The sequence below is a fragment of the Pristiophorus japonicus genome, chromosome 20 (genome assembly GCF_044704955.1).
Source record: "Pristiophorus japonicus isolate sPriJap1 chromosome 20, sPriJap1.hap1, whole genome shotgun sequence".
In the NCBI taxonomy this organism is placed as follows: Eukaryota; Metazoa; Chordata; class Chondrichthyes; family Pristiophoridae; genus Pristiophorus; species Pristiophorus japonicus.
The window spans coordinates 20,895,677-20,921,658 of record NC_091996.1 but is presented as its reverse complement, the minus strand read 5'-3'; the positions used below and the strand labels follow the sequence as shown (position 1 = coordinate 20,921,658).

The window sequence follows — 25,982 nt, the reverse complement described above, 5'->3', positions numbered from 1 at the left end:
TACAGGAAGAGCAAATATTTTTATTATTTGTTTTCAGGACGTGGGCAACACTGTTATAGCCACATTTATGGCCTATCCTAGTTGGCCTGAGAACCAAGCCCCTGCAGTCCTTGTGGTGATGGTATCCCCACAATGGTGTTAGGTCAGGAATTCTTTCAACTTCTCATAGTGGAAATGGATTGTTCTTTCATTAAAGACAAGTTCTTGAACCGCTAGAGTCCTGGGAATACAGTCACATCTTTCAATGTCTCATAATAGAGCTGGATCATTTTTATTAAAAAAAACATATATATAAAAGCTGATTCAAAATCATTTGTGTCACTTTAGTTGACTTTGAAAAAGAAGTAATTTTAGAAAATCATTTTCTTGGTTAGTAAGTGCCTTTAGCAAAAGCATATAAATCTTCATTTTGTTTTCTGGCTTCATGACTTGTCTGCAGCCACCAATCTGCTCAACCACACCCTCACCATCACCTTTGATGGCCTAGGCCCTATTAAAACCATCACTCTCTCTCCACCCTGGCCGTTCCCCCTGGTACAGCCCTCATCTTTGCTCCCTCAAGTCCAAGGGGCACAGACTTGACCGGATGTGGCAGACAAAACTGCTCACTATTCCAGGTTCATTCTGGAATGCAAACGGTAACCCCCGGCTACTATTCTATACTGCTAACTGTCAAGGGGTATGGAGAGAAAGCAGGAATGGGGTACTGAAGTTGCATGATCAGCCCTAGAAATAGTGGATGCATTGGTGATCATTTTCCAACAGTCTATCGACTCTGGATCAGTTCCTATGGATTGGAGGGTAGCTAATGTAACAACCACTTTTTAAAAAAGGAGGGAGAGAGAAATCGGGTAGTTATAGACTGGTTAGCCTGACATCAGTAGTGGGGAAAATGATGGAATCAATTATTAAAGATGAAATAACAGCGCATTTGGAAAGCAGTGACAGGATCGGTCCAAGTCAACATGGATTTATGAAAGGGAAATCATGCTTGACAAATCTAATGGAATTTTTTGAGGATGTAATGAGTAGAGTGGACAAGGGAGAACCAGTGGAAGTGATGTATTTGGACTTTCAAAAGGCTTTTGACCAGGTGCCACACAAGTGATTAGTGCGCAAAATTAAAGCACATGGTATTGGGGGTAATATACCGACGTGGATAGAGAACTGGTTGGCAGACAGGAAGCAGAGAGTCGGGACATCCAGGACTAGATGAGCCGAAATTTTCTCCAATTTAATATTGGGAAGACTGAAGCCATTGTCTTTGGTCCCTGCCACAAACTGCGCTCCCTAGCCACTGAATCCCTATCCCTAGCATCTATCTGAGGCTAAACCAGACTGTTCGAAACCTAGGCGTCATATTTGACCCTGAAATGAGCTTCCGGCCACATATCCGCGGCATAACTAAAACCATCTATTTCCATCTCTGTAACATCGCTCGCCTCTGCCCCTGCATCTGCTGCTGAAACCCTCATCCATGCCTTTGTTACCTCTTGACTTGACTACTCCAACGCACTCCTTCTGGCCTCTCACATTCTACCCTACGTAAACTTGAGGTCATCCAAAACGCGGCAGCCCATGTCCTAACTCACACCAACTCCCGCTCACCCATCACCCCTGTGCTCGCTGACCTACATTGGCTCCCAGTTAAGCAACACCTCGATTTCAAAATTATCATCCATTGTTTAGAAATCTCTCCAGGGCCTCTCCCCTCCCTATCTCTGTAATCTTTCAGCCTCACAACCCCACGATGTCATGTATGTAACCTTCATGTAACTGTAACCTTCATAACAACACTGCATACTGTATACACCGAAGAAATGCACACCTTGACCACAGGGGGTGAACTTGTGGGAGACACTCCTCACCTGGTCATCCAGGTATATAAAGGGAGGTCCCACGCAGGGTCATTACTTCTTGGTCCTGTGAATAAAGGTTCAGGTCACAGAGTGACCTTGTCTGCAGAATGTGCCTCGTGTGAATTTATAGTAGTGTGTAAGGACATTCCACACGAGATGTCTGCGCTCCTCAAATTCTGCCCTCTTGAGCATCTCTGATTATAACTGTTCAACCATCAGTGGCCGTGCCTTCAGCTGCATGGGCCCTAAGCTCTGGAACTCCCCCCCTAAACCTCTTCGCCTCTCCACGTCTCTTTTCTCCTTTAAGACGCTCCTTAAAACGTATCTCTCATCTGCCACAACGTGACTCGGTGTCAAATTTATTTGTTTTGTCTTATAACACTGCAGTGAAGCACCTTGGGATGTTTTACTGCGTTAAAGGCACTATATAAATTAAAGTTGTTGTTCATTTTGTTTCCTGACTTCCCCTGTCCCCAACTTGTTGTAATTGGAGAGCACTGGTGAGTAAGCTCAGTCTTTGACATTTGAAGGAGATGACTGAGAATGCAGGCATCATTTTTATGTGAATCATCAAGAGTTGCAAAAATTTGTGGTTTCGATGTACTGTGTAGTATGACCGCCCTCTCTTTGATTCCGTGCCAAAAGAACATTTCTGTCTTACATTTTAAAGTAGCACAATGGCAACCACCAAATTTCTGCCAAAACATCCTCTTTTTGACAAGTAGGATTGTGCTCTAAGTCTAGTTTTAATTGTGAAGGTAACTTTTAAGGCACGGGCCCCCTAAAGTTACACTGTGGGATACTGTTGTGTATGGAGAAAGAGTCAGACTGAACACTGTGAGCTCAAGGTAAAGTGTGACCTTAGTCTTTTATTGCAGGTCTCCAGAGTGCCTCTCCAACCTGTGAAACCTCCTTAACTACCTGTACTCCCAAGGGATTATGGGATCCCTTGGGACTCCAGGGGATGAGCCCTCCGGTGGCTGTTCATAGTGTAACTATTTAGAATGTGAAAAGATCTGGGGCCCTTCTTGCCCTGGTTGACTGTCTTGGTGTCAAAGCTGGTATTGTTGAATCATTTGTTGGGCTCTTGCTGGGCTGCTGCGCAGCTGGCCTTGCTGGGCTGCCTGGTGTGTTGGACCCTGCAGGGTTGCTGTGAATGATGGGTTCTGCTTTGTGATCAACTGTGGTGCCAGTTGACACTGGTGTGTATTTTGGGGGATCAAAAAAGATAGGGTCCAAGGTGGGTTGCTCAGGATAGTCCGTGAATCTGAGTTTGATTTGGTCCAAGTGTTTCTGTTGAATGAGTCCATTTGAAAGTTTGACCCGAAACACCCTGCTCCTCTCTTTGGCCACGACAGTGCCGGGAAGCCACTTGGGACCATAATTTAATATAAATGCAGGATCATTGATTTCAATCTCACGTGACACATTTGCGCTATCATGGTATGCACTTTGTTGAAGCCGCCTGTTCTCTACCTATTCATGTAGATCAGGGTGAACTAACGAGAGCCTTGTCTTAAGTGCTCTTTTCATGAGCAGTTCAACAGGTGGGATCGCAGTGAGTGAGTGGGGTCTCGTGCGGTAGCTAAGGACTCTGGATAGTGAGCCTTCAGTTACCCTCTTCAAGCCTTGCTTGATGGTTTGCACTGCTCTCACTGCCTGACGCTGCTTTAAACGGGGCAGATGTGACATGTTTGATCCCGTTACGGGTCATGAATTCTTTGAACTCAGCACTAGTTGAGTTTAAAGAATGGCCCGTTGTCGCTCACCAGGACATCGGGTAAGCCGTGTGTGACAAACATGGCCTGCAGCGGACGTGCTAGCCGACATTATCTCACATTCAATCCACTTGGAGTACGCATCTACAACCACAAGGAACATTTTACCCAAGAACGGGCCTGCATAATCGACGTGTACCCTAGACCACGGTTTGGAGGGCCAAGACTATAAACTTAGCGTCGCCTCCCTGGGTACATTGCTTAACTGCGAGCATGTATTACATCTGTGAACGCAGGACTCTAAGTCCGCATCGATACCGGGCCACCACAAATGGGATCTGGCTATCGCTTTCATCATTATGATGCCTGAGTGTGTACTGTGGAGGTCATTGATGAAGGTGCCTCTGCCCTTCTTGGGGACCACTACTCGATTGCCCCACAGAAGGCAGTCTGCCTGTACAGACATTTCATCTTTGCGTCACAGCTTTTGACTAGAGATAATAAGGGGTCCTGGCTTGTCCAGGTTTTGATCTGCCGGGCAGTGATGGGTGATTGCTCACTCTCAAATGCTTCCATATCCATGGCTAGATCTGCGGGCTGCGCCATTTCCACCCCCGTGGTGGGCAATGACAGCCTACTGAGAGCATTGGCACAGTTTTCTGTGCCTGGCCTGTGGCAGGTGGCGTAGTTGTATGCGGACAAAGTGAGCACCCATCTCTGGATGCGGGCCGATGCGTTGGTATTTATCCCTTTACTCTCAGAAAACAGGGATATAAATGGCTTATGGTCAGCTTCCAATTCGAATTTTAGCCCAAACACGTATTGATGCATTTTCTTTACCCCATAGACACACGCTAACGCTTCTTTTTCAATCATGCTGTAGGCTCTCTCAGCCTTAGACTGACTTCTGCATGCATAAGCAACCAGTTGCAGTTTCCCGAAATCATTAGCTTGTTGCAATACACACCCGACGCCATATGACGACACATCACATGCGAGTACCAAACGCTTACATGGATCATACAATACAAGCAATTTAATTGAGCATAACAATTCTCTTGCTTTTACAATGGCATTTTCTTGGCTTTTGCCCCAAACCCATTCGCCCCCTTTTCGTAGTAAAATATGCAGTGGTTCTGGCAGTGTGCTGAGACACGGTAAAAAGTTACCAAAGTAGTTCAATAGTCCCAGAAACGACCGCAGCTCTGTCACGTTCTGTGGCCTTGGTGCGTTCTAAATTGCCTCCGTCTTCGCTTTAGTGGGCCTGATGCCGTCCGCCGCAATCCTCCTTCCCAAGAACTCCACCTCAGGCGCCAGGAAAATGCACTTCAAGTGTTTTAACCTGAGCCCCACGCGGTTGAGTCGACTAAAAACCTCCTCCACGTTCTGCAGGTGCTCGACTGTGTTCCGACCTGTGACCAAGATGTTGTCCTGGAAGACTACGGTATACGGGACCGACTTCATTAAACTTTCCATGTTTCTCTGGAATATTGCCGCCGCTGATCGGATTCCAAACGGGTATCTGTTTTCTACAAAAAGTCCCTTGTGCGTGTTGATGCAGGTGAGGGCCTTCGATGATTCCTCCAGTTCGTGCATCATGTAGGCTGAAGTCAGATTCAGCTTCGTGAACGTCTCTCCTCTCGCCAGCATTGCAAAGAGGTCGGCCTTTGGTAGTGGGTATTGGTCCTGCAGGGAGAAACGATTGATAGTTACTTTGTAATCACCACAGATTCTGACGGTGCCGTCTCCCTTGAGGACTGGGACAATAGGACTGGCCCACTCGCTGAACTCGATCGGTGAAATGATGCCCTCTCTTTGCAGCCGGTCTAGCTTGATCTCTACCCTTTCTCTCATCATGTACGGTACTGCTCTCGCCTTGGAATTTCACGATGCTTGGTTCGAACAGCAAAGGAAATTTGTTGAAGACCTGGGCACACGAAGTGTTGTCAGCGGGCGATAGTGCTCGGACATCGTCCCAGTTCCAGCGAATCTTTCCCAGCCAGCTCCTGCTGAGCAGCGTGGAACCATCACCTGGTACTACCCAGAGTGGTAGCTTGCGCACCGCTCCATCGTAGAAGACCTTTACGGTAGCACTGCTGATTACAGGAATTAGTTCTTTTGTTTAAGTTCTTAGTTTCGTGCGAACTGGAGTTAAGAATGGCCTTGAGGCCTTGATGCACCACAACCTTTCGAAAGTCTTTTTGCCCATGATGGACAGGCTCGCGCCCGTGTCCAGCTCCATTGACACCGGGAGTCCATTTAGTTCAACATTCAGCATTATCAGGGGACAATTCGTGGTGAATGTGTGCACCCCATGTACCTCCGCCTCCTCTACCTGAGGCTCTAGCTCGTCGTGAAACTCCATGGATCTGTCCTCCTCTGCAACATGGTGGTTTGCAGGTTTAACAGGCTTAGCAGCTCACCTGCACATTCGTTGGAGGTGTCCCATTGTTCCACAGCCCTTGCAAACGTACTCTTTGAATCGGCGTGAATGGAAACGATGATCACCCCCGCAGCGCCAACAAGGTTTTCATGGTCTTGCATTCATCACCCTTGATGGTGAACTCTGAGTCATCTGAGGACGTGCAGCTGCAGGTATGTGTGACAGTACTTGTAGCAGCACTTGTGTGCTGAGAGATTTACTTCATACTGTCACTGGTGGCAATGAACGCCTGGCCTATCGCTATGGTCTTACTCAAGGTTGGGGTCTCTACAGTCAAAAGTTTCCGAAGTATGGTTTCGTGGCCAATGCCAAGTACGAAAAAGTCTCTGAGCACGTGCTTCAAATGTCCTTCAAATTCGCAATGTCCTGCAAGTCGTCTTAGATCGGCTACATAACTCGCCACTTCCTGGCCTTCAGACCTTTTGTAGGTGTAGAACCGGTACCTCGCCATCAGAACGCTTTCCTTTGGGTTCAAATGCTCTCGGACAAGTGTGCACAAATCGTGGTACGATTTCGCTGGAGTGAGCAGATTCTTCATGAGGCCATACGTTGGTGCCCCACAGACGGTGAGGAGGATCGCCTTTCGTTTGACAGCGCTCTCTTCCCCATCTAGCTCGTTGGCCACGAAGTATTGTTCAAGTCGCTCCACAAAACTTTCCCATTCATCTCTCTCCGAGAATTTCTCCAGCATGCCCACTGTTCTCTGCATCTTTGAGTTCGCTATCTGTATCGCGTCACCAGTTGTTGAGTATGGAGAAAGAGTCAGACTGAACACTGTGAGCTCAAAGTAAAGTGTGACCTTAGTCTTTTATTGCAGGTCTCCAGAGTGCCTCTCTAACCTGTGAAACCTCCTTAAATACCTGTGCTCCTAAGGGATTATGGGATCCCTTGGGACTCCAGGGCATGAGCCCTCTGGTGGCTGTACAGAGTAAATACAAGTCCACATATATAACAATACTAACATGTGAATAAAAAGCTAACTAGAAATTCTTCTCTCCTCTATGCTTTAATTCAGGCTTTCACCCCGTTTATGCTCACTGCAAAAGGTAGCTTCCATTGGCAGGCCCACTCTTGCAACGTATGCATTCCACTCGGCATGTTGGACCCTTCGGTGCCTGTTTTATGCCTGTAAATTGGTTGCAGCTTAATGCAACTTCTAGGCCAGGATTTGTGATTCTTCATACAAGTTCCTCAGCTGTGCTGCTGGGTGAAGCATGAACAAGCTGAGTATGTAACCTATGTATTTAGTAGTGCTTGCCATTGCAAAAGAAGTAATGAGCACATGTCTCAAAAGATTGCTTTGTTGATGCCTAAAAAAATAGAAATTTGGCAACTAAGGAAACAGGATGACAGAGCACCAAAATGCTATTCTATGAAGTGGTAGAATACAAGCTTTTGATTGTGATACCTCACAGTGTCAGGATGGCAAGGCCCTTCTCATAGTGAGAAACATCCCAGGCTACTCTCATGGACTCCCGAGCAGTTTGTTCTATTCATCCTTTAAGTAGAGCAGCCTGTGGTACATACATAGACATGTGCAATTTTTAGTTCTTGAGTCATGAGTTATTATTTTGTACCTGAGATATCTTGAACTGTCACTCCAATGTACAAAAAGTCTCCATCAAGATCTTCAATACTGTCTCGCTGTATTACTTGAGTTGCAGCTTTAGCATTGAACTTTACAGTTGTTACTCCATAGGTCATCTGATAAGGAACCAAAGATTGCTAATTTTATTATCTAATACTGTACCAAACTTTCCAAAGAAAACTAAGCTTTCATTACGACTTTGAATATCCTGAACTGTCATAATACAATGGAGTCTTGTGTCTCACAGAGTGATATTGTAGATCGTGAACTTATTTATGCAAACTAGTGATATCAAATAGGAATAACAGTTCAGTTAATGCATAGTCATCTAAGTGCGTGATTTGATTGTAAGATGAGTGGTTTCATTTTAGGCAAAGGATAGTGACAAAGGATTGCATTGACAAGAAAGTGGCAGAGAGGTGCAGGGGTTGAGGAGAACACAAGATGAGAGGGTAGGTGGGAGGAGAGGAGAAGAATTAAAGGGAAAGGGGATGAGATGGAATTTGGGACCAGAGTGTGAGAGTGGGTGGCCAAAGCTTGAGGTTGGAGTGAATATGGATAGAAACCAAGAACACGAGACAAGATGTATGAAGCTCCACCTCCTTTATGCTGCCTTCTGCTACTGCCCTATTGCCTTGAAATCCACCATTAAACAATCTAAAGCAGCCCTGTGGCCTTGGCTGGATGCTCCCTCCCAACTCTCACCCAAAATCTCCCTTTGTGGCAGGACATAAAGGAGAAACAACAGCTGGGCCAGGACATGCTAAAGAAGGTGGTGTAGGGTCTAAAAGTGATGGCAGAGCTGAGAAAAAGGCAAAACGGGCCTAAAGAAGAGTTGACAGGGACAGAGGGTTATGTGGTCAATCAAGAGAGAGGACGTGGGCAACATGAACAGGAAAGTGCAACAGTACAGTATCATCTAACATGAAGCTTTCCACTGCAGTCTGACAAGCAAATGTTGACAGTACAGTTTTACCATTCTAAAATGTGAATATAAAAAAACATTCCTCAAAGATTGTGACACAGGTTAGTGTGGGCAGAAAATGTGCACCATAAGCAACACGTTTAATGTATTACTAATCAATCTCCCATGGCATTGCACACGGGGAGTCAAAACCATGTGAAGCAGATTTGACAGCAGTCATAATTGAACCGGGGTGCGCATGCGTAATTTCAAATTCATACATTTTGTCCTTATTTTTATTTCTCACTTTCATTTTACCTTATTATTTATAGTTAAATAGCAAACCTTAGGGCAATTTCGAAAGCAGAAAAGCAGAGTTGGTTGGAGCAGGGCAGGCTGGGGAAATTGAAGGCTCAAAACTCAGGTGATACAGTGCCACCATTGGGGAAAGGATGCAATTACAACACAACAGATTTACATGTGGCGTTTTCATTATAAATGTGGCCATAGGAATTTATATTAGAAATAGTTGAAATAAAAAGTGACCATGCATAAGATTTTGTAGACAGGAAGTGCAAGATTTTTAATAAAATGTATAGATAAATTTATATATCATAGATGTAGTTTAGTTCATTCACTTATTCACTGTTTTCTACATGACTACATTGTTTAGTGCAATGCTTTCTTCTGAAGCCAGGAGGACAGCACGGTTCAGCCAGTGGTTTTCCTTTGGGGTCACACAAGTTGAAATAAATAAATTCATTTGTACTGCCCTTTGTAGATAATTTTCAAACTCCAAGTCAATATAATAAGAATACATGTCTCACTCTTTGTCTTTGTTGTTGTGATTTAGGATTTTCTGAATCATTGTTCTATGTGTCTCTTCCTTCATTTTCCTCACTACTTTGCACGTCTCTAACCAAAGTGCTTTTGCCCCTCTCTTTGTCCTGCAACTCTCTCAATTTGACTTTCGACTATTGTGTATTGCAGAGCTAAATATGAGGAACCATTCTCTTCACCAACCATTCATATGTTCCTGTATTGCATTCCAATCATTGACGAGCCTCTATAGCATCCAAGTTTACAAAGGCTATATGAGCATCTCAAAGCTGAAGCTTTGGTGCCTAGAAATCAAATACGGTGGCAATAGTAAGTTAACTATTAATCATAGTTTTTCTTTTCTCTTACCAGAAGTGCTTGTGCTGCATGTGGCATTATTTGCTTCACACCATCTTTATCAAGAATTCCAAAACGTACAAAGACATATGCTGATGCTAATGTTTTTTTGTAAAAATAGCTGTAAAATTGTGAAAAATTATTAGATTAATTGTGGACTGAAGTTTTATTTTTTGCAAAAACAAAAATCTTAACTATGCAGCTTTCTGTCTCATTAAAATGACGTGTGCTACACTCACATACATGTAATGTAAAAGAGACATAGTTATACCTGGGACAGTTGAATTGACGTTCATGGTACTGTAGGTACAACAGTAATAAAATAAAACCATTTATTATCTGAAAAACAAGGAAATACTTTCCTGGTGCCAAACCTACCATATCGCCTGTCAGTTTGCAATGTTTTAGGTATTTCAAAACCTTACAAAAGTAAATGTTTTAAATCAGATAAACAAAATACCCTATGCCTTCCTATGAAATACTTTTTTTTGATCTGATGAAACTGTTACTTAATTGTGATTATAATGGAGTCAACCTCACTCCTGGAAACAGAACTTTAATGGTCACACTACAAAAAATAACTTTGCAGCATCCTAAAAATCAATATGGTGCCATCTGCCCTTGTTTACTTTTATCATAATCTGGCATTTTTAATGTTCATAAAAGGATTTTTAAAATCATCTGTGTATTACCACATCACAACAAACTGATAATCGAACTGAATAGCATTGAACTCGCATAGTGCAGCCACAAGGGCCAATTCAAAGCCATTTTTACGAAATGACTTAACAAGCACCATTGTGTGTGTATTATTGGAAACAGCTACATGACAGAATGGTAACAGTATTATAACCAAAGAATTGACATGTCCTTCATATGAACCCATCTTAACCTCCAGACTTTTTGATTATGTTAAACTTTTGTTGCCACTTTAACCATTGATCTGTTTACATAAAAATCAAAAATACAACTTATATGTCATTATAAAAAACTGAAAAATAATTACCTTGCTGTTATAGTTATTGTAAATGTTTCAAATTCTTTAAAGGAGATGTAGTGTTTTTCTGGTTTGATAGAGATCTGAAAGGTTGGTAACACTGAAAAGGTATCAACAGTTTGCCATGAAATAATGTTCTGCTGGTTTACATAATTCTTCAGCTACCTACTGTCTGTGGATCATTGCTTTAAGCATCCTTCAATGTTGTGAATATAATTTGCAAAATAGCAGATCAACATGAATTAGAATTAAGAACTGTTCAAATTCTGTTAAAACTTGGTGACACATATACAGTTTGCCTCAGCTCTTTAAATTTAACAATGGTAGAATCCAATTGCAAATAAGAACCAAAACATTACATTTTACTTTGAAGTATTGGACCAATAACTAATTAGCTTAAAATTGCTCTCAAACACAATCAAGTACTTCTTGGTTTTCTTAATTTTCTCTTTACTCACTGCCCTACTCAACACAAAATACTTAATTTCAGTGGCCTGGATTTTGCAGTTATTTTTCCGAATAACATTGTGATTATAATCCAGTAAAATAGAGTGCCTTATTTTTTCTGTAAAATATTTCCTGTTACATGAGAAGGCAATAATTTCTAATTTCAGGTAAAACCCTTGGTAATACCCCTCTATATGAAACTGCAATTATCAAAGGCTAGTGTTCAATATTGTGCATGAAGGACCGGATTTTCGGCTTTTGGGTTTTTTCAGCGAAAACGATAGCGATATGTGAAAATTAACGTTTACGTTGCACAACTGTTTTTAGGCCGAACTTTCAGGTTTTACATATGTGCCACGCATCGGTAAGGGGGGGGGGAGGGGGGGGGGCATTGTACGAGGATTTGCAGTGCAAAAACGCGAGTTTCGACAAATTTAGTCTGGGGCTGGGAGCGCTGCGAGAGAGGCCTTGGGAGGGGGAAAAAAATAAAAATAAAATTGCAAAAAGCATTCCAAAAACATTCACAAAACCCTTAGCTAGCAAATCACTGAAAAAGAATTAAAAAATAAAAACTTTAACTTACCTTTTTTACAGGTGTTCATACTTACCGCTGCTGGCAGGTTTGATCTGTCGCTATTCTGGGTGTGACATATGGGTCGGGAGAGAGCTGAAAGTCCGACGCAAATGCAATCCGCGTCATTGCACGTCGATGCACCTCTCCCCGGCGGTACATGGAAGCGCCGCCACAAAGAGGTACCCAAGGAACCCGCCCAGGCTTTGCGACTGGCTTTTCGCTGCGGAGGGTCAAATCGTGGCAAAAACTCGCTCGCAAACCTGCCGAAAATCCAGCCCTAGAGATGTTTACATTTGGATTACTACAATTTGTTTCCATCTTAAGCAATCCTTTAGTACAACAGCAACGTAAAGCTGAATCTTTCCACAAACCAAAAATAAGAACATTAATTCATATTTGTTAGTTTATGTTAGTGTTAGAATATTAAGTATTTATCTACCATATTCTTTGATCTCAAACCGTGTTGAAGTAGATGTTGTGAAGTCATTTTTATATAAAGCTTCTATTTTCCACAATCCATATCTGAAAAGAACATCATTGTAATTTAAATATAACAGTAATAACAATATTATTAATCCGTCTGAGCTCTATAGAAATATTTTTGTGTTGAAAATCCATTTTTTTGCTAAACAGCAGTAGAATAGACATGCCATTTGTGTTCTTCTGCCAGGTACAGGATCTGAGGACTAAGAGATACAATTTTAAGTTTATAGTATCAAAGGGATATAAGAAATGTAGTCAATGTTTTTTTAGTAAAATGGTATCTTTATCAGCATGCATTGTGGACAGAAAACCATGGCAAGGTTTTAAATAAAGGACTGGATGAATTCCCATCAGGAAATGGATACATGCCTATTTGTTCTAGAATCATAATAAGAAACTCGATAGGTTTGGAAAGATAGGATAGATGCACCAATAGTCTTCTCCTGCCCAAAACAATACCATGATGCTGTGATCTAGATTTTTTAGGCTTGGATTGAAACTTTTTTCTGTCCGTCCAGATGAGGGAGGTTATTGCAGGGAAATGGATCAGTTTTTTTATTCTTGGCTTGTAGCATCTATCAAGAAGTCAGATTAAATATATTACTTCTTGGATTCAAAGTAAAGTTCACTCAACTTTGCACTGTTTAATGCATTTTATCCCCAATCACAGAACAGCACCTTTACTACATTTTATGCTAAGTGACCAACATGACATTAAAAATGTTGCCTGGCCTTGTAAATCATACATTCCACAACAAAAGTGTGACTTTGCACAATTTCTTTCAGATTGATAGGAAAGGATATGTGAGTCTCTTTTAAAACTAGTGGTCTGTTATCAAAAGAAAATCTTAAATTAAATTTGACAATGCACAATTAATTGATAGGAATATGAATTTCCAGAAAAATAAACTTGGCAATACTTAATGTTACACTCATAATAAATGGTGAGACTGAGTACTGTGTGTAATGAGCAAGTGTGACCTTAGCTCCTTTATTACAATTCCAGAGTGCAGGTACCTCGTGGGTGGCCTGCTGATATACTGTGCTCCCAAGGGATGCTGAGATCCCTTGGGACTCCAACAGGTGGGCCCTCTGGTGGTCAGCTGTGATGCAGGTTACAAAGGATTAAATACCTAACATCACTCGTGATGTCAACAGTACACTTATTTACAACGTGAGACGATCTGGAGCTTTGCGCTCCCTTGTCGATCGTCTCAGTACAAATGCTGGTGTGGGTGGGTTGGTCAGTTCTTCACTGGGCTGTTGGGCAGCCGGCCTTGCCGGGCTGTTGGGGATGATGATGTCAGATGCCATTTGTGTGTGTGTTGGAAGGTCAAAGTCGGTGGTGTCCTCTTCGGATTGTTGGTAGCTGTTGGTGAACCACAATTTGATTTGGACAAATATTTTCTGTGCGTTTGTCCATTGGTCAGTTTGACCTAAAATACCTTACTCCCCCCTCTTTGGCTATGACCATGCCAGCGAGCCATTTGGGACCATGACTGTTATATATGTAAACTTGTATTTGCTCTGTACAGACACCAGAGAGCTCATCCACTACAGTCCCAAGGGATCCCATAATCCCTTGGGAGCACAGGTATTTAAGGAGGCCTCACTGGTTGGAGAGTATTCTGGAGACCTGCAATAAAAGACGACGGTCACACTTTACTTTGAGCTCACAGTGTTCAGTCTGACTCTTTCTCCATACATGACAACTGGCGACAAGATGCATATAGGGAACCCAAAGATGCAGAGAACAGTGGGCATCCTGGAGAAATTCTCAGAGGGAGATGATTGGGGAGATGATTGAGAACCTTTGTGGAGCGACTCGACCAATACTTCATGGCCAACGAGCTAGATGGGGATGAGAACGCTGCCAAACAAAGGGCGATCCTCCTCACTGTCTGTGGAGCATCAATGTATGGCCTCATGAAGAATCTGCTCACTCCAGCGAAACACACGGAGAAATCGTACGATGATTTGTGCACACTGGTCTGAGAGCATTTGAACCCGAAGGAACGCGTTCTGATGGCGAGGTACCGGTTCTGCACCTACAAAAGGTCTGAAGGCCAAGAAGTGGCGAGTTATGTCGCCGAGCTAAGACGCCTTGCAGGACATTGCGAATTTGAAGGACATTTGGAGCACATGGTCAGAGACTTTTTCATACTTGGCATTGGCCACGAAACCATATTTCACAAACTTTTGACTGTAGAAACCCCAACCTTGAGTAAGGCCATAGCCCAGGCGTTCATTGCCACCAGTGACAATACTAAGCAAATCTCTCAGCACACAAGTGCTGCTACAAGTACTGTGAACAAAGTGATGTTGTTTTCGAATTGCAACGTACAGGGCAGGTCACACATGTCTGCAGCTGCTCGTCCATAGATGTCTCAGAGTCTACCATCAAGGGTGATGAATGTAGGCCATTAACACCTTGTTGGCGCTGTGGAGGTGATCATTGTTTCCATTCATGCCAATTCAAAGGGTATGTTTGCAAGGGCTGTGAAACAATGGGACACCTCCAACGTATGTGCAGGCGAGCTGCTAATCCTGTTAAACTTGCAAACCCCATGTTGCAAAGGAGGACAGATCCACGGAGGATCACGACGAACCAGAGCCTCAGACCGACGAGGCAGAGGTACATGGGGTGCACACATTCACCACGAATTGTCCCCCGATAATGCTGAATGTTGAACTAAATGGACTCCCGATGTCAATGGAACTGGACACGGGCGCGAGCCTGTCCATCATGGGCAAAAAAACTTTCGAAAGACTGTGATGCAACAAGGCCTCAAGACCGGTCTTAACTCCAATTTGTATGAAACTAAGAATTACACGAAATAACTGATTCCCATAATGGGCAGTGTTACCGTAAAGGTCTCATATGATGGAGCGGTGCACAAGTTGCCACTCTGGGTGGTACCGGGCGATGGTCCCACGCTGCTCGGCAGGAACTGGCTGGGAAAGATACGCTGGAACTGGGACGACATCCAAGCGGCATCGCCCGCTGACGACACTTCGTGTGCCCAGGTCTTAAACAAGTTCCCTTCACTGTTCAAACCAGGCATTGGGAAATTCCAACGAGCAAAAGTGAAGATCCACCTAATTTTGGGGCCGCGACCCATCCATCACAAGGCGAGAGCAGTACCGTACATGATGAGAGGAAGGGTAGAGATCGAGCTCGACCGGCTGCAACGAGAGGGCATCATTTCACCAATCGAGTTCAACGAGTGGGCCAGCCCAATCGTTCCTGTCCTCAAAGGAGATGGCACCGTCAGAATCTGTGGTGATTACAAAGTAACTATCAATCATTTCTCCCTGCAGGACCAATACCCACTACCAAAGACCGATGACCTCTTTGCAACGCTGGCGGGAGGAAAGATGTTCACGAAGCTGGATCTGACCTCAGCCTACATGACACAGGAATTGGAGGAATCATCGAAGGGCCTCACTTACATCAACACGCACAAAGGTCTTTTTATTTATAACAGATGCCCGTTTGGAATTCGATCAGTGGCGGCAATATTCCAGAGAAACATGGAAAGCTTACTGAAGTCGGTCCCGCACGCCGTGGTCTTCCAGGACGACATCTTGGTCACAGGTTGGAACACAGCCGAGCCTCTGCAAAACCTGGAGGAGGTTCTTAGTCGACTCAACCGCGTGGGGCTCAGGTTAAAATGCTCGAAGTGTGTTTTCATGGCGAATTAAATGGAGTTCTTGGGAAGGAGGACTGCGGCGGATGGCATCAGGCCCACCAACGCAAAGACGGAGGCAATCGAAAACGCACCGAGTTCACAGAACGTGACGGAGCTGTGGTCGTTTCTGGGACTTCTGAACTACTTTGGTAACTTCTTACTGGGTCTCAGCACACTGTTAGAACCACTGCATGTCTTACTACGAAAAGGGAGTGAATGGGTTTGGGGCAAAAGCCAAGAAAATGCCTTTGTAAAAGTGAGAAAATTGTTATGCTAAAACAAATTGCTTGTATTGTATGATCCATGTAAGTGTTTGGTATTAGCATGTGATGCGTCGTCATATGGCGTCAGGTGTGTAATGCAACAAGCTAATGATTTCGGGAAACTGCAACCGGTTGCTTATGTATCCAGGAGTCTGTCTAAGGTTGAGAGAGCCTACAGCATGATTGAGAAAGAAGCATTAGCGTGTGTCTATGGGGTAAAGAAAATGCATCAATACCTATTTGGTCTAAAATTCGAATTGGAAACTGACCATAAGCCACTCATATCCCTGTTTTCCGAGAGTAAAGGGATAAATACCAACGCATCGGCCCACATCCAGAGATGGGCACTTACGTTGTCCGCATACAACTACGCCGTCCGCCACAGGCCAGGGAAAGAAAACTGTGCCGATGCTCTCAGTAGGCTGCCATTGCCCACCACGGGGTGGAAATGGCGCAGCCCGCAGATTTAGCCATGGTTACGGAAGCATTTGAGAGTGAGCAATCACCCGTCACTGCCAGGCAGATCAAAACCTGGACGAGCCAGGGCCCCTTAATATCCCTAGTCAAAAGCTGTGTGCTTCACTGGAGCTGGTCCAATGTCCCAGTGGAAATGCAGGAAGAGATAAAGCTGTTCCAGCGGCGCAAAGATGAAATGTCTATACAGGCATACTGCCTTCTGTGGGGCAATCATGTAGTGGTTCCCAAGAACGGCAGAGACACCTTCATCAATGATCTCCACAGTACCCACCCAGGCATCGTAATGATGAAAGCGATAGCCAGATCCCATTTGTGGTGGCCCGGTATCGATGCGGACTTAGAGTCCTGCGTTCACAGATGTAATACATGCTCGCAGTTAAGCAATGTACGCAGGGAGGCGCCGCTAAGTTTATGGTCTTGGCCCTCCAAACCGTGGTCTAGGGTACATGTCGCTATGCAGGCCCGTTCTTGGGTAAAATGTTCCTTGTGGTTGTAGATGCGTACTCCAAGTGGATTGAATATGAGATAATGTCGGCTAGCACGTCCGCTGCCGCCACTGAAAGCCTGCAGGCCATGTTTGCCACACACAGCCTACCCGATGTCCTGTTTTACCAGTGCTGAGTTCAAAGAATTCAAGACCCGTAACGGGATCAAACATGTCACATCTGTCCCGTTTAAACCAGCGTCCAATGGTCAGGCAGAGAGAGCAGTGCAAACCATCAAGCAAGGCTTGAAGAGGGTGACTGAGGGCTCACTGCAGACTCGCCTATCCCAAGTCCTGCTTAGCTACCGCACGAGACCCCACTCACTGTGATCCCACCTGCTGAACTGCTCATGAAAAGAGCACTTAAGACAAGGCTCTCGTTAGTTTACCCTGATCTACATGAACAGGTAGAGAGTAGGTGGCTTCAACAAAGTACATACCATGATAGCGCAAATGTGTCACATGAGATTGAAATCAATGATCCTCTTTTTGTATTGAATTATGGACAAGGTCCCAAGTGGCTTCCCGGCACTGTCATGGCCAAAGAGGGGAGCAGGGTGTTTCGGGTCATACTTTCAAATGGACTCATTCACCAGAAACACTTGGACCAGATCAAACTCAGATTCACGGACTATCCTGAGCAACCCACCTTGGACCCTACCTTTTTTGATCAACATACACAACAGTGGCAACCGGCACCACGGTTGACCACGAAGCAGAACCCATCATCTACAGCAGCCCAGCAGGACCCAACACTCCAGGCAGCCCAGCAAGGCCAGCTGCACAGCAACCCAGTGAAGGCCCAACAAATGATTCAACAATACCAGCTTTCACACCGAGACAATCAATCAGGGCAAGAAGGGCCCCAGATCTACTCACATTGTAAATAGTTACACTATTGACTTTGGGAGGGGGAGTGTTGTTCTCTATGTAAACTTGTATTTGCTCTGTACAGCCACCGGAGGGCTCATCCCCTGGAGTCCCAAGGGATCCCATAATCTCTTGGGAACACAGGTATTTAAGGAGGCCTCACAGTTTGGAGAGGCACTCTGGAGATCTGCAATAAAAGACGAAGATCACACTTTACTTTGAGCTCTCAGTGTTCAGTCTGACTCTTTCTCCATACATAACCATGTCCATAATTGAGCACAAACACAGGATCATTGATCTCAATATCGCGCGACAAATTTGCGCAGTCATGGTACACACTTTGTTGATGCCACGTGATCATGGAGATCAGGGTGGACAAGAGAGAGCCTTGTTTTAAGCGCCCTTTTCATGAGCAGCTCAGCTGGGGGAATCCCGGTGAGTGAGTGGGGTCTGGTGCGGTAGCTGATCAGCACTCGGGATAACCGGGTCTGCACGGAGTCTTCCAACACACGTTTCACGCTTTGCTTGATGGTCTGAACTGCCCGTTCTGCCTGGCCATTGGATGCGGGCTTGAATGGGGCGTTTGATCCCGTTGTGGGTCATGAATTCCTTGAATTCAGCACTGGTGAAGCATAGCCCATTGTCGCTGTCTCGGCCTTCAGGCAAGCTGTGCGTGGCAAACATGGCTCGTAGGCTTTCAATGGTGGCCGTGGATGTGCTTACAGACATTATTGCACATTCAATCCATTTTGAGTAAGCGTCCACGACAACCAAAAACATTTTGCTTAGGAATGGGCCCGCATAGTCTACATGGATCCTCGACTACGGTTGGGATGGCCATGACCACAAACTTAGCGGTGCCTCTCTGGGTGCATTGCTCAACTGAGAGCAAGTGTTGCACTGGCGCATGCATGACTCTAAATCTAAGTCAATGCGAGGCCACCACACGTGAGAACTGGCTATGGCTTTCATCATTACGATGCCTGGGTGGGTGTTGTGCGGTTCGCAAATAAATGTGTCTTTGCCTTTCTTGGGCAAGACCACGCAATTGCCCCACAAAAGACTTGTGTCTTTGCATCTGTGAAACGGCTTAATTGTTTCCTGCACTGGGACACTGGACCATGGAGGATACAGTATTTTTACCAAGGACAGCAAAGGGTCCTGGCTGGCCCGGGTCCTGATCTGGCAGGCCATAACGGGGGACTTCTCGTTCTCAAATGCCTCCATGACCATGAGCTGGCTCTGCCATTTCCACCCCGGTGGTGGGCAATGGTAGCCAACTGAGAGTATCTGCGCAGTTCTCTGTGCCCGGTCTGTGGTGGATTACATAGTTGTATGCCGATAGCGTGAGAACCCATCTTTGGATGCGGGCAGAGGCAATGGTATTAATCCCTTTGTTCTCCGAGAATAGCGATATGAGCGGCTTGTGGTCAGTTTCAAGCTCGAACTTGAGGCCAAACAAATACTGGTGCATATTTTTTATCCCGTAAACGCACGCCAGAGCCTCTTTTTCAACCATGCTGCAGGCCCTTTCAGCCTTGGACAGACTCCTGGATGCATACGCAATCGGTTGCAAAATCCCCGATTCATTAGCCTGTTGTAACACACACCCGACCCCGTATGACGACGCATCGCAAGCTAACACTAATCCTTTACATGGGTTATATAGGACAAGCAATTTGTTAGAACACAATAAATTTCTGGCTTTCTTAAAGGCAGCCTCTTGTGAATTCCCCCATACCCAGTCGTCTCCCTCACATGTAGGGGTTCTAGCAGGGTGCTTAACCCAAGTAGGAAATTACCAAAATAGTCAAGGAGTCCCAGGAACGACCACAGCTCCCTCACATTCTGTGGTCATGGCGCGTTCTTGATAGCCTCCATCTTGGCGTTGGTGGGTCTGATGCTGTCTGCTGCGATTCTCCTTCCTAAGAATTCAATGCCCTGTGCCAGGAAAACACACTTCGAGCGTTTCAACCTGAGCCCCACGCGATCCAACCGAATAAGAACCTCCTCCAGATTCTTCAAGTGCTCCATGGTGTCCCGACCTTGAACCAATATGTCGTCTTAGAAGGCCACTGTGCAAGGAACTGACTTTAGCAGGCTCTGCATGTTCGGCTGGAAGATCGCTGCGGCTGACCGAATCCTGAACAGACACTGGTTGTAGATAAACAGACCTTTGTGCCTGTTGATGCAGGTGAGGCCTTTCGAGTACTCCTCTAGCTCCTGCGTCATGTAAGCCAAGGTCAGGTCCAGCTTGGTGAATGGCTTCCCTCCAGCCAGGGTCGCAAATAGGTCGTCTGCCTTGGGTAGTGGGTACTGGTCCTGCAGTGAAAAACGGTTAATCGTTACTTTATAGTCCCCACAAATTCTAACCGTACCGTCCTCCTTGAGTACCAGGACAATCGGACTGGCCCAGTCATTGAACTTCACCGGCGTAATGATGCCTTCGCGTTGCAGCCTGTCCAGCTCGATTTCCACTTTTTCACGCATTGTGTACGGTACCGCCCTAGCCTTGTGGTGGATGGGTGGCATACCGGGAACCAAATGGATCTGCACTTTCACCCCCAAGAAGCTTCCAATGCCTGGCTCGAATAACGATGGGAACTTGCTTAGAACCTGGGTGCATGAGGTGTCGTCGACGGACGAAAGTGCTCGGATGTCGTCCCAGTTCCAGCGGATTTTCCCCAGCCAGCTTCTGCCAAACAACGTGGGGCCATCCCCTGGCACAATCCATAGAGGGAGCTCATGTACTGCTCCATCATAGGAGACTTTGACTTCTGCGCTGCCAATTACAAGGATTAGTTCTTTGGTGTAAGTCCTTAGTTTGCTGTGAATGGGGCTGAGCTTGGGCCTGTGTGCCTTCTTTCCCCACAGCCTGTCAAAGGCCTTTTTACTCATTATGGACTGACTTGCCCCCATGTCCAGCTTCATAGATACTGGAATGCCGTTCAGTTTCAACATTATTGGTGGACATTTCGTCGTGAACGTGTGTACCCTGTACACTTCTGCCTCCTCAGTACGAGTTTCCAATTCAGTCTGGTCCACTATCTCTAAATATGGGACGTTGTGAGGAAGAAGTTTGATGGCATCAAGAAAGCAATCAAAGTGAGGATCGATCTTCCTCTGCAACGTGGTGGTTTGCAGCTCGCCTGCACATTCGTTGGAGGTGTCCCATTGTTCTGCAACTATTGCACGCATAGTACTTAAAGCGGCATTGATGGGGCCGATGATCACCTCCAGAGCGCCAACAGGGTGTTAACTGCCTCGCATTAACAGATGATGGCGGACTCTGGGTCAATTGAGGTCGGGCCACAACATGTTCTGCCATGTACATTTCTGCTCAAAACCTGTCATGTATCTCACACTACTGTACATAACTGTATCTTACCATGCTATACATGACTGTAACTAGAGATGACCTGTAACCACAAGCTTACCTTACCACCAGGGGTGCACTTGCAAGAGATACTGAATACCTGTCCCAGACAGATATATAAGCACAGGTCTCAGGCAAGTGAGGCATTCGAGAGCTGTGTAATAAAGGTGCAGGTCCTGAGTGAGTCTGTACTGCAGGGACAGGACTTTACAGTGGCGACGGGTTACGGGATTACAGAATCCACAGAATGGCGACCAAAGGCTCAGATGAAAAATACAATGCTGGAGATAATTGGGAGGACTTTATAGAAAGACTCCAGCAAAGCTTTGTAACCAAAGACTGGTTAGGCGACGATAAGGCAGGCAAGAGAAGAGCCCATCTCTTGACCAGCTGTGGCTCGAAAACATACGCCTTAATGAAGGACCTGCTGGCACCCGAGAAACCAGCAAGCAAGTCGTTTGAAGAGTTGAGCACACTGGTAAGAAACCACCTGAAGCCAGCGAGCAGCCTACACATGGCCAGACACAGGTTCTACAACTACAGACGCTGTGTGGGCCAGATCATACCCGACTTCGTGGCGGAACTTCGGAGGCTGGCTAGCTTATGTGAGTTCTCCGATGAACTAAGGAGAGAAGTACGGAGAGACTTTTTTATTGAAGGAATAGGCCACGCAGGCATATTCCGAAAGCTTATAGAGACCAAGAACTTGACCCTAGAGGCAGCAGCACTGGTTGCACAGACATTCTTGGCAGGAGAAGAAGAAACAAGGTTGATCTACACTGCGGGTACGACAACTAACGAAACATCGGAACAAGGGGTTCACAGCGTGAAACAAGCCGCTACCCCCACACACAGACAAAGGCAGGAGAGCAGGCTCTCAACAGCAGGCAGTGGCGCCAGAAGCCATCAAGGGCCACATGAACGGCCATTCAACCTCATCAACCCACAATGCGAGCAATCAACTACAGACTGAGAGAAGCTCAAGAGAGATCAGCCAGATGCAGCTCATCCTTTGGAAACAATGGAATTGGTCTGTGCTGGAGATGTGGGGGAAGGCACTCATCAAGGGGGTGTCGATTTCAGCATGCTGTTTGCAGAAACTGCGACTATACAGGGCATCTGGCCTGCATGTGCAGAAAAACGGCAGCTCGGCTGGTATACGAATCGGAAGGGTCAGAAAGCGGACGGTGGGGACAGTACCCGGGACACCGAGGTACAGCGGGTCAACATGATCAATGGCCACTGCTCTTACAACAAGATGCCTCCAATAATGATGAGGGTCCTACTCAACGGGATACCTGTCAACATGGAGCTGGATACGGGAGCGAGTCAATCTCTCATGAGCGCTCAACAATTTGAACAGCTGTGGCCGCACAAAAGAGACAGACCAAAGCCCACAAGAGTCGACACCAAACTAAGGACCTATACCAAAGAAATCATCCCAGTCCTTGGCAGCGCCATGCTCTCAGTCACACACAAAGGGACAGTGAACCGACTTCCCCTGTGGATTGTCCCTGGAGATCTCCCAGCACTGCTGGGGAGAAGCTGGCTGGCAAAACTAAATTGGAAATGGGATGATGTTCACGCCATGTCGTCACAGGAACGGACCTCCTGCTCAACAATTCTAAGTCGATTTCAACATCTCTTTCAGCCAGGTGTGGGCACCTTCAAAGGGGCTAAAGTCAAAATCTACATCACACAGGATGCTAGACCGGTCCATCACAAGGCTAGAGCTGTGCCCTATGTGATGAGGGCAAAGATTGAACATGAACTGGACAGGCTTCTGCGGGAAGGCATTATCTCACCTGTGGAATTTAGCAACTGGGCAAGTCCCATCGTCCTAGTCATGAAGCCTGATGGATCCGTACGAATCTGAGGGGATTACAAATCTACCATAAGCAGAGTCTCCCTACAGGATCAAAACCCGCTGCCCAGAGCGGAGGACTTATTTGCCACATTGGTTGGAGGAAAACTTCTCAAAACTAGATCCCCCATCGGCGTATATGACGCAAGAATTGACCGAGGAATCCAAGCTACTCACCACCATCGACACACATCGAGGCCTTTTCATGTACAATCGATGCACATTCGGCATCAGGTCAGCAGCTGCTATATTCCAGCGCAACATGGAGAGTCTGCTCAAGTCCATCCCGGGGACGGTTGTATTTTAAGACAACATACTTATCACGGGTAGGGACACCAACTACCATCTCCGCAATTTGGAGGAAGTACAAACGCGGTTGGATCGGGTCGGCCTAAGAGTTAAGAAATCCAAGTGCCTGTTTCTCGCGCCCGAGATTGAATTTTTGGATAGAAGGATTGCCGCTGATGGAATCCGCCTAACTGAGTCCAAAACCGAAGCAATTCGCCTGGCACCCAGGCCCCGGAATGTCTCAGAACTGCGCGCCTTTCTTGGGCTACTCATTTACTTTGGGAACTTTATGCAGAACTTAAGCACACTGCTGGAGCCTCTCCCAGGAACGCGCCTTCAATAAGGCACGCAACCTTCTGTGTTCCAACAGTGTTTTGGCTTTCTATGATCCAGATAAAAAGCTAGTTCTTACATGTGATACGTCAGCGTACGGGGCCGGGTGCGTTTTACAACATCTCAATAGTGCAGGTAAATTACAACCCATAGCTTATGCCTCCAAGTCACTTTCACGGGCGGAGCGCGGGTACGGAATGGTGGAGAAAGAGGCGCTTGCGTGCGTGTACGGTGTCAAAAAGATGCACCAATACCTTTTCGGGGCCAAGTTCGCGTTAGAAACCGACCACAAGCCCCTCACGTCCCTACTATCCGAGAGCAAGGCAATAAACGTCAACGCCTCGGCGCGCATTGAACGGTGGGCACTCATGCTGGCCTCTTACGATTACACCATAAGACACAGACCATGCACAGACAACTGTGCCGACACGCTTAGCAGGCTATCCCTGGCGACCACGGAAGGGTCTGATGAACAGGACTGTGAGATAGTCATGGCGATCAATGCCTTTGAGTCCACAGGTTCGCCCATGACGGCTCGCCAAATCAGAGCCTGGACGACCAGCGACCCCACATTATCCCTAGTGTCTTAGAAACATAGAAACATAGAAAATAGGTGCAGGAGTAGGCCATTCGGCCCTTCGAGCCTGCACTGCCATTCAATGAGTTGATGGCTGAACATGCAACTTCAGTACCCCATTCCTGCTTTCTCGCCATACCCCTTGATCCCCCTAGTAGTAAGAACTACATCTAACTCCTTTTTGAATATATTTAGTGAATTGGCCTCAACAACTTTCTGTGGTAGAGAATTCCACAGGTTCACCACTCTCTGGGTGAAGAAGTTTCTCCTCGTCTCGTTCTAAATGGCTTACCCCTTATCCTTAGACTGTGACCCCTGGTTCTGGACTTCCTCAACATTGGGAACATTCTTACTGCATCTAACCTGTCTAAACCCATCAGAATTTTAAATGTTTCTATGAGATCCCCTCTCATTCTTCTGAACTCCAGTGAATACAAGCCCAGTTGATCCAGTCTTTCTTGATATGTCAGTCTGGGCCTGGTGACTGGGCAGAGGATCGCGATGCCTGTCCCGAGGAGATCAAACCTTTCCATAGGCGCATGCATGAGCTGTCACTACAAGCAGACTGCCTGATGTGGGGCAACCGAGTAGTTATGCCTCTGCGAGGCAGAGAGGCATTTGTCAGGGAGCTCCACTGCGAGCACCCGGGGATCGTTCTCATGAAGGCCATAGCCAGATCCCACGTCTGGTGGCCTGGCATTGACGTGGACTTGGAGCTCTGCGTCCGACGGTGCACCATTTGTGCCCAACTCAGTAATGCCCCCCCTGAGCCCTTGGCCCTGGCCCACCAAACCATGGTCGCGGGTGCATGTAGATAATGCGGGCCCATTCATGGGCAAAATGTTCCTCGTAGTCGTCGATGCATTTTCAAAGTGGATCGAATGCACCATTTTAAACTCGAGCACCACCTCCACCACTGTGGAGAGCCTTGGAACCATGTTCGCAATGCACGGAATTCCTGACATATTGGTCAGTGATAATGGTCCGTGCTTCACCAGCGCAGAATTCCAAGATTTTATGAGTGACCACGGCATAAATCATGGTAGGACGGCACTGTTCAAGCCGGCCTCCAACGGCCAGGCGGAGCGAGCAGTACAGATCATTAAACAAGGCATGCTCAAAATCCAAGGTCCCACGCTACAGGGCCACCTGTCGCGACTGCTGCTGGCATACAGATCTCGTTCGCATTCATTGACTAGAGATACCCCTGCGCAACTATTGATGAAATGGACCTTAAAGACAATGCTCTCATTAATCCTCCCAGACATGCATGAAATCGTTGAGGCAAAGCGCCATAAGTTAACTGAGTACCATGACCGAAATTCGAGGGGGAGGTGGAATGAGACAGGGGATAAAGTGTTTGTGCTAAACTATGGCATGGGTCCCAAATGGCTTGCAGGGACAGTAACAGACAAGGAAGGAAACAGGCTACTGGTGGTACAAATGGACAATGGCCAAACCTGCCAGAGGCATGTAGACCAAGTCAAAAGCAGATTTACCAACAACACTGCTGAACCAGAAGCAGACTACAATGTGGAACTCACACCACACCTGGTGGACAGACAGAGG

At 46.1% G+C, this 25,982-nt stretch overlaps 1 protein-coding gene across 1 annotated transcript in view; it reads right to left on the bottom strand.

The window, feature by feature from the left end:
* Positions 1 to 25,982, bottom strand: part of c5 (complement component 5) — a 167,211-nt gene that overhangs the window by 98,227 nt on the left and 43,002 nt on the right. The window contains exons 6-9 of the mRNA XM_070862594.1: positions 12,146 to 12,228; positions 10,695 to 10,785; positions 9,701 to 9,809; positions 7,598 to 7,724 (exon numbers count right to left, since the gene is read on the bottom strand). Coding sequence (XP_070718695.1) covers positions 7,598 to 7,724; positions 9,701 to 9,809; positions 10,695 to 10,785; positions 12,146 to 12,228 — 410 coding nt within the window. The remainder of the gene's footprint in view (positions 1 to 7,597; positions 7,725 to 9,700; positions 9,810 to 10,694; positions 10,786 to 12,145; positions 12,229 to 25,982) is intronic.